This window comes from Hydra vulgaris, chromosome 05, assembly GCF_038396675.1.
Source record: "Hydra vulgaris chromosome 05, alternate assembly HydraT2T_AEP".
In the NCBI taxonomy this organism is placed as follows: Eukaryota; Metazoa; Cnidaria; class Hydrozoa; order Anthoathecata; family Hydridae; genus Hydra; species Hydra vulgaris.
In genome coordinates, this window is record NC_088924.1 from 44965001 (window position 1) to 44975500 (window position 10500).

A 10500-nucleotide genomic window follows, 5' to 3' on the forward strand; every position below is an offset into this window, starting at 1 on the left:
TCATCATCACCACCGCCATCAATATTATCACCATCACCACCACCATCACCACCACCACTACCACCACCATCATCATCATCATCATCATCATCATCATCATCATCATCATCATCATCATTATCATCTGTTATTAATAAATGTTAACTACCTTTCTTGACATCAAATCTCCTAGCATTTTCTGGTGAATTCAAAGTATCTAAATGATAGTTATTTAAAGTTAAAACTTCCAACAAATTTTTCATTTAATGCTATTTAAAGTTATTGCTTCTAGCAAACATCTAATATAAGATAAACTAAAGTCAATCTTATATTAGAAGACTATAGCTCTGCTGTTCCTACAGTTAGGCATATACTTCTCAAGGTAATTAAAAAAGTATTTATTTCCATTTAATAATCAATAACTTTAAGCGATAATAAGAGAATAAGTTACAGAGTAGACACTTCATATACAATTTCTTTTTTTTAAATCGTATTACCAAATACCAGATATTTCATATTACACACCACACAAATGCTAAGTTCTTGTCAGTGTTGTTATAATCCTCACCAGTACAAATTTATTAAAGGAATATTTATTTAGCACCTTATCAACCATTTTAAAACTACTCTTCAGTCCTCAGTACAAAGGATAAAGGGGGGGGGGGGGAGGTAGAGAGAATTAATAATTTTTAACCCACCTTAAGCATATTAGCCCTCCCCCCCCCCGTTTATTAATTTATACTTGATATCAATAAAAATTTATGGCTTCAATCTAAAGAAATCTAAAATTCATTCAAAATCGGCCATAAAAAATAAAAAATAATTATTTCAGTCACAGATAAAACAAAAACTTTCATTGTAAAAAGGCTTTTAAAAACGTCAACCAATTAAATCTCAAACGTAGAAAATGAGCTTTTGATTCATTTCTTACCTAAGTATAAAACTTATATCAGTATATTAAATCCTATTAAAATTATGATAAAACAACTGTTAGAAAATGCGCATTTGACTCCAAACCACGCTAGAATTAAATAGTTTTATGTGCATTTTGTAAAAAATATTAGTTTGGATTTACAAATCAAAATTTTTAATAAAAAATACTTATATCGTAACATGGCGTCCCATCAGAAGTTTTTAGGAACAGATTCAGATAAATATAGTTTAAAAGAAAAAAAACTCCTGCACTAGAATTTCAGACAACTAAAAAACTCTTTGCGAATTTTTAATGGTTTGATAATTTAAAAAAAATTTTATTTAATAGAAACTGCAATGATATCAGTAATACTATTTTTTTTTAAACAGAAAATAACATTATAAGATTTAATAGAATAAAAATTTAAAGTGTCACAATTATATTGCTTAAATTTTCAGGTCCAGAAAAATAACATTAAAAAAAATATTTCAGGTGAAGAAATTAAAAAAAAAACAACAACAAATTAGAAAATAGATTTTCGAACCTTAACAAACAATACTTTTGACAATACTTTAGATTTTTTTTATAGCTATTTTTTCATGTACTTAAATGAAGAATAGTGTGCAATATGAAATACAAGCAGCTTTAAAGCGGTAAAGAAAATGTTTCATAAAGTATATTTACAATCTTTATATTGTCAACAAATGGAAGTAAGAACTCTAGCTGTAAACTATTCATAGTAAAGAAGTGAGAGTGACATTTTAATTGTGTTGGAGTATGATTGGGTTGGTTGTTATTAGATTAAAACAATAAACAATAATTTTCATTTACTCAACTAAATTATTTATATACCATTCAAGAAGGCAACATCGTATTAGCGGAACTAATTGAAACAAGTTCCCTTCGCATCGAAGGACTACTTATATGCTGAGATTTGAACCTTCAATCCTGCTACTATGCCCAATAATTATTCTGAACTCTTTAGCAGTGTGGTTTATGTAAAATGGCCACAAAAGATAAACTTTAAAAAAAAGATTAATATTACCTTTCAAAATGCCTTCTTTTAAAGATTATTTGATTGAAAAAAAATGAGCTCAATACTTAGGGAATTCTTATGAGACCATGCAGCTGAGATATTTAGAGACTTCATCAACACCATATTTAAAAACAAATAATTGAATGTCTGAAAAGTTGTAGATACTACAGCGTATCACTTTTCACTGGTGAAACCACAGATTTAACTGTATTTAAACAGGAATTAGTTTACATAAATACTGATACATGTTCACATTTATTAAAAATAAATTTTGATGGAGCAAATATAAATCTAAGAATTTATGCCGGTTTAGGTGCATTACTAAAATAAGGTTTGCCTTGGCTGGAAATTGTGCACTGCTTTAACCACCAAGTTGAACTTAAGTTTTGAATCTTTACAAACTATTCAAAACGTCATAAATTATCGAACAATTCAAGTTACAAATGAAACCTTCTTTAATCAACAAGTTATGCTTTAAAATACATTTGAAATGTCATCTTCCTTGAAAACTGTTTCTGAACTATTTTTAAAAATTCTATTCTTTGATTTAAAGCCACCAAAATGCTGCAATAAACTATAAAGATTAGTCAAGGTTTGGGGTAGTTTATCAAAACCAAAAAACATTTGCAGTACTCAGTGTAATAATTACGAGTAAAAAGAGATTTATTTTAAAAACAATTAACTACATTAGACTTCCAAATATCAAAAAAAGCAAAATTTCAGGGTATATCTATCTTTCTATATATATATATATATATATATATATATATATATATATATATATATATATATATATATATATATATATATATATATATATATATATATATATATATATTTGACAACAATCTATTCCTTGATCAACTTAAAGTTACAGATTGGGATCCAGTTATTGAAGGAGCAAATGAAAATATCAATAATTCAGCAACAAAATTTTTGGAAATTATCAACAAGTTTCTTGATTATTATGCACCATTTAAACTGTCGACAATAAAAACACAAAAAACTCTACCTAAACCATGGATCACCTCTGGGATCATTAAGTCTATTAAAATCAAAAATAAAATACACATAAAGTTTATTAAATGTACAAATCATAACTTAAAATTAGAACACTTTCAGTGTTTTAAATCTTATAGAAATCCAATTAACAATTTAAACTGATGCTCTAAAAAATTATACTACCCACATTATTTTAATGAAAATGTAAGCAACCTGAAAAACACCTGGAAAGGAATTAAGAGCATAATTAATTTAAAATCAAAGAATAAGTTATAGATAAGTTATAGATAGTTTAATAACAAATAATCATAATATCACAGACAAGAAAATAATTGCAAATACTATAATTGAGTATTTTCAAATTTTCTATAATAGCAGAAAACCTTGCATCGAAAATAATACTTCTGAGAAATGACTTTAGCAACTATCTTAAAAACTGTAATCCTATCTCATTTTACATAACTCCAGTTACTTCTCAAGAAATTAAAGACTATATATCTGCCATGAATTCAAAAAAAAAAGGTATAGGGCCAAGTAGCCTTCCCTCAAAAATACTTATACTTGCATCTCAAGAACTGAAAACAATAAGTGAGGCTCTTGATCAGAAAAAGTTTGCTGGAGGAGTGTTTGTGGATCTGCAAAAGGCATTCAACACAATTGACAAGAAAATCCTGCTATCAAAGTTTTCTCTTTATAGTGTCCGGGAAATAACTCTACAATGATTTAAATCATACCTATCTAATTGCTCTCAATTTGATATTGCTAAAACATCCTCCTCTACTTAATCAATATCAGTAGGCGTTTCTCAGGGCTCGATTCTTGGTCTTCTTCTCTTCCTTATGTATATGAATGATCTCAACACATGTATCAGATATTCCAGAACATACCAGTTTACTGATGATACCAACCTATTAGATGTTGAAAATCAATGAAAAAATTAAATAAATATCCTAACTATGACCTATCATGTTTAGTTCAGCGGCTATGTGCAAACAAAATATCCCTAAATATAAAAAAGACCGAATTTGTTCTCTTTAAATCTAGAGGTAAAAAAATTGAAAAGAAGTTGAATTTCAGAATAAGTCGACAAAAACTATATAGTGTTGATAAAATCAAGTACCTTGGTATAATACTAGATGAAAACCGACTTTTTTAATCATCAATTTAAGTCGATTTCTACTAAACTAGTGCAAATGGGATGCTAGCAAAGGCGAGACACTATGTAGACTATGAAACCTTAATAAATATTTAGTATGCCATCTTTGGGTCACACCTTAACTACGGATGTCAGATATGGGGACAGAATTATTCTGTAAACAAAAATAACCTTATAAATCTACAAAATGAGTCTATAAGATTAATCCACTTTCAACAAAATAGCCTTGACTTGGATATACTATGCAGTCTATCAAAAATAATAAAGCTAGATCAAATGATCTACTTGTTGAACAGTGCATTTGCATGGGATGTTATACACAAAAATATACCAATGGACTTCAACAATTATTTCAAGTTTACAGGTAATATTCGCAACCACAATCTTAAAACATTATCTTGTAACAACTTATCAATTTCATCAAAGCAGACATAAAAGCATGGTATCAAATCAATAAAAAATCATTCAATTCATTCCTGGAATTCCCTACCTAGTGAAATTAAAAAATCTACCGAATAAGTAAATGGAAATATGTTTATTTAACAAGTAAAAGAGTTTATCATAAAAATACAAAATGAAACTACAAAATAAGTATATGAGTATGTCTGCATGTATATGTGTATTTGAGTAGAATGTATCTGTGTATCCATAAGAGTATGTATGTATGAATTTGTGTGTATATGTATACATATGTATGTATATGTATATATATGTGTATGTATTTGCATAGTTGTATATATATGTGTATAATGTACATGTATATGTTTATTGTGTGAATGTCTGTATATATATATGCGTGACATATATATACAAATATATATATATATATATATATATATATATATATATATATGTATATATATGCATATATGCATGTATATATGTATGTATGATAGTATGTATGCATGTATATATACCGTATATATACATATATACGTATATAATATACGATGATTGATATACATACATATATACACATATACATACATACATATATACGTATATAATATATGTTGATTGATTGATATATTTATATATATATATATATATATATATATACATATATATATATATATATATATATATATATATATATATATATATATATATATATATATATATAATATATATATATATATATATCAATCAATCAATATATATATAAATATATATATATATATATATATATATATATATATATACATATATATATATATATACACACATATATTTATATATATATATATATATATGTATGTATGTTAGTATGTATGTATGCATATATACCGTATATATACATATATACGTATATAATATACGATGATTGATATACCTACATATATACACGTATGTTATATTAGAAAATATAAATAAAAATAAATAAATTCAATTAATAAATAAAATAATATAATATTATATTATATATAAACAAAAAATTAAAAAAATTGTTTTTTTTAATAATTTAGGTTATAAAAATATAATAAACAATTTATTGTATATATTATAAATATACTAAACTTTTGATTATATTTTAATAAACTAAATTGTCGAAAAGAACTTTTATTTTTTAATATTTTTTTATCGTTGAAATGATTATATTGATAAGTTAGAAAATAGAAGATAAAAAAAAAAAAGTTAATTAATGAAATAAATAAAAAGAATGGAAAAGAATGAAAATAACAATTATAAATTTATCAAAAAAAGATCAGCAAATCAAGATTTTTTTATTTTTTCATATATTTCTGTATTTTTATTTCATATATTTCTTCAGTTTTCTTTTATATTTTTCTTTGGATTCTTATTTACGACATAGTTTATAGAATTAAACTGTATTTTTATGCCCATTTGATACTCTTGATCTAACAATAACAATTCCATTTTTTTCGGATTGGTTTTGTGTATACCTTGTTGGGACCAATAATCTGTAGAGCTTCCTTTTGTAAACATTTGAGTTATATAATTTCTTTTTTGATTTACTGTTTCCCCAAATTTCAACACCATACACTAAATCACTTCTAATTAAAGCATTGTCTAAAACAATTTTAGATTTACTAGGCGATAGTTTATTGAACTTTTTAAGTAGGTTGATGCCTTTACTTATCTTTTTTGATGTTTGTACTATATGGTGATGCCATTTTGTCATCTCAAAGAATACCAAGAATGCTAACACTTTTTTCTTTGTAATTTTCCCTACATTGGGTTCTCTTAAGCCCTTGTAACGTTATTTCTATATTTTTTGCACTACCATCATTATTTTCATTTTTTCAGGATGAAGTGATAGTCGCTAAAAACCAATAACTAATTTTTTTTTAATTCCCCGCAACATATTTCCTGTAACTGTTCAATAGAGTCAGCCTTTGCAATCATTGTTGTATCATCAGCAAAAAAGAGTGTCTAATTCTGTTGCACCTGGTAACTTGTAACCTGAGAATAGCAGCTTCAGGGTTAGACAAAACTTTTTTACAATAGTTTCTAGCAATAGTAAACAGGTGTCTGTTTTCCAGAAAAATGTTTTGGCAATAGATATGGAAGTAATGGTTACGATTGGAAGGCTTGACTTGAAATCGTCGAAAGAAAATAAATGATTCCATGCCAGCCTGAATCCAAGAAGTTACATAAGAAGCATAATTTTCAGCAGGAAACAAAAATTTCTACCAAGAATTGGTCTGGTAATGTCTTTGTTTGAACTTAAAATTCCGTAAATTTGCATCACGTGATCAATGTAGATGCAAAACAAACAAAACTTTTTACATTTTAGAATAAAATCTTGAAACCTACGACCTTGTTGTGTTTACTACTGTTTATTTATGGTATCAAAAGAAAGTTTTTTAAAAACTCTTTTATTATGCCAGGAAAGAACTGTGCTTTCCCTGGATGCGGAGTTTCTTGTTCTCGTAAATATAAAGGAATTAGCATATTTCAAATTCCGATGAGAAATGATGAATTTCATTCAAACTGGAGAAAAGAAATAGTTAATGTTTTGTTTAAATATCGTGTTGCAGGTAAAGAGTTGAAAGATCGAGTAGCTGTAGGAAAAATTTACATTTGCGAAAGACATTTTTCTACAGATGATATTGAATTAACAAGTAAGCATTTAAATAAATAAAAAATTGTCACAATTAATACAAGTCTAAAAATTAATACAAATATCTTCATTACCTATCATACAGTAAAAAATCCACAATTAACAAAACCTTTGGTTTTTTATATTTTAGAGAACAAAAGAAAAACTTTAAAGCTACTTGCAATACCAACTAAAAACATACCGAAAAAATCTCACAAGAAATCACAACATCCAGGACGTAAACATCAACACATTGTATAAGACAGGGCAAGTGATAAAATTTTAAACTCAAAATGCTACAAAAGTTTCTTGGAATTTAAAAATAGGGCAAATAAACTCAAATTAACAGATAATTGGATGGTAACTCATCATGAGAAAACAACATCATTCAAAAAATTTACAAAGCCTTTCTTGGTTCCTACTTATGAAATCATTGTTGATGAATCTTTAGTTTATAGTTGCGTTGTCCTTGGTTGGGTCCTTCAGAGTGACCATTATTTTATAAAACAATATTTAGGAAGTGTAAAAAATGTCTTTATCTCTGACTTAATAACTGAAATAGAGAATTTTAAAGTATGCCTTGGATTAACAAATATTACCTCAAGTGAACTTATATGTCATTATGTTTCAACTGAAATTAATTCAACTGGCTTGCAAGCAGGACTCTCAGTCCACAAGCATTATTTAAGACCTAAAAATTGTGACATCCTTTGTTCTTTATTGTCAGAAAATAATATTTGTAGCAAATGTTCTAACTTTGAAAAAAAGTTTTACAAACAGTTAGCACAAAAAAACAAAACCTCAACTGTTCCTGCAAAAAAGAATGCTCCTTTAAAAAGCACTCATCCAAACAAAATTATATTAGCCTTAAAAGAAAAAAGACTCGAATGCAAGGAATTAACAAAAACAATAGAAAAAATAAAAAATGAAATTGTATCAAAATCAATAGCTGTGCCATCTAACATTAGTGATGAAGTATTTGAAATTATGAGATTAGATAATAATGAAGTATCCCCATTTATGAAAATGTTATGGAAGCAACAACAAAATTTTTTTTCTAATCCAACTTCAAAGATGAGATATCATCAGGGTTGCAAAAAAACCGGTTTTTTTGAAAAAAACCAAAAACCATAGGTTTTTTTAAAAAAACCAAAAAAACCATGGTTTTTTTGGTTTAAATTAGGTTTTTATTAAAAAATGCCGTATTTAGTTACCCTTTTAAATTAAAAAAAAGCATAACGCATTTTATGTGAGTAAACTATATTCTTTATCAATATTAATGTTATATTTCATCAAAATTATTCAATACATCATTATTTAATGTTCTATATATAAATACAAGCTTTGCTGCTTTTTCTACCCCCAATTGGTTTCTTAACTTAGAATAAACAAGGCCAAAAGTTGAAAAAATTCTTTCAATTCCAGCACTAGAAGCTGGTGCATTTAATAAACCTTCAATATCCACTATGTTACAATCCATAATTTTAAGAGATTTCCACCATTCTATTGGTGATACATTTTTTAAAACAGATTCACTATACAAATAGCTTTTATCGAATGGAGCAGATTTAGCTTTTAATTTGAATATTATTGGTAACAAGTTCTTGAACTCTTTATCTGCGAAATTCATGGCAGCTTCATTTTCGTTTTCAGAAAGATTAGATCCAAAATATCTAGGATCTAGTGTGTTTGCCAGTAAATGAGCATCACTGACAGTCTGATGGTATCTAGATTCAATTTTTTTTTTTTTCGTTTGATAAAAATGATAAACTGTTCATCAAATCTTTAAAAATTTCAACACTGTCACTTATTTTTGCTTGATCACTTTGCAACGTATTTAGAGCTACTACAATTGGTTTTAATATTTTTAATAAATCCTCTGCGTTTCGCTTTATCTGTATATCACTTACTTTTTTACCAATCATAGGATCCAATTCTTTATTTTTTTCAAACATTGTGAAAATGATGCTCCAGTTGTTGACATATTTTTCAAGTGATTCACATACAGAATTCCAGCGAGTTTCAGTAGGAAGTGGCAATTTTGTTCCTCCGCTTAATTTATAAATTGCTCCAGCTTGATGATTATTTCTTATATATTTTATTATTTGTGTAACATGCTTGCTCACATTTTCAATGTTAAGATCATTTGCTAAGAGATTCAGCATATGAGCAGCACACCCATAAGTTATGATATCTTTTTCAGATGACAGTTCTTGTCTCATTGATTTCATATTAGCTGCATTGTCAGTCACAAAGCTTTTTACTGTGCATCCAAATTTACGTCTTACAGAATTTATTGCTTCTTTTGCTAATTGTGTAAGATATTCACCAGTATGTGAATGACCAGCAGTGTTGATTGTTTCTACTAAAATGTTAATTTTATCTGTAATTACAGAGATACAAACTATTGGTTCATTATGTACATTACTCCAGCCATCTAAAGACATGGCTACAATTTTCCCATTCAATACATTACATTTTTCAATTTCTTCTGTGTAAACCCTATCTAATATTTCTCCTCCAATTTGAGTTCTATTAGGTAGAGTGTATCCTGGATGAAGAATATTGATAAATTTTTTAAATTCTTTGTGTTCAACTGTTCTGAAGCTAGAGTTTGTACTGTATATAAATCTACCAAGTTGCAGATCAAATAAATCTTTCTCTTTGAGGCTTGTTTATGTGAAAAACTTATCAATTTTCAAATATTTATTAGCTGATGTTGAATTGGGCTGGAACCTTTTCATTTGTTGTTGTGATGTTGATGGTGAGTTAACTTTAAAATGAAATTGCAGTTTATTGAATTATTCTAAATATATATGTTTACAATTTAGGGAAAGTATAAAATTTAAAATAACAATGCACTCATTTAATTACCTTCAAGAAGTTGTTGATCTTCAATTGAATCCATAATTTCATGGGGTTGTGATTGCTTGCACTTTTTTATATGTTCATGCATCCTTTGAATTTGACCTTCCATTTCTTTTCTACACGCATTACAAACTGCTCTACACCCCTTTCTTTCTGGAACAGTCACTCGTGTATATTTTAACCAAATCATATCATATTTGCGCCCAGTTTTTTGAGACATTTTTGTGGTATCAATAAATTATGTTATAACTACTTATACTTTTGCTAAACATATAAATCTATATATATATATATATATATATATATATATATATATATATATATATATATATATATATATATATATATATATATATATATATATATATATATATATATATATATATTGTTAAGAAAACTTCCTGATGAAATAAGTTCATCAGGAAGCAATGCTTCTTGATGAACCTATTGAAGGAGAAACTGCCTGTAGAAGAAAACAGATA

General features: G+C 26.8%; 1 protein-coding gene and 1 long non-coding RNA gene across 2 annotated transcripts in view; one reads left to right on the forward strand and one right to left on the reverse strand.

The window, feature by feature from the left end:
- Positions 1-349, reverse strand: part of LOC136080420 (protein PFC0760c-like) — a 7666-nt gene extending 7317 nt beyond the window's left edge. The window contains exons 1-2 of the mRNA XM_065797041.1: positions 340-349; positions 1-124 (exon numbers count right to left, since the gene is read on the reverse strand). The exon at positions 1-124 is cut by the window's left edge and continues 98 nt beyond it. Of these exons, the coding sequence (XP_065653113.1) occupies positions 1-124; positions 340-349 (134 nt within the window). The remainder of the gene's footprint in view (positions 125-339) is intronic.
- A 5480-nt stretch (positions 350-5829) lies between these two features.
- LOC136080897 (uncharacterized) lies at positions 5830-9627 on the forward strand. Its single transcript, XR_010638717.1, has 2 exons — positions 5830-7172; positions 7302-9627. It is a non-coding gene; the product is annotated as an uncharacterized LOC136080897 (long non-coding RNA).
- The last annotated feature ends 873 nt before the right edge of the window (positions 9628-10500 follow it).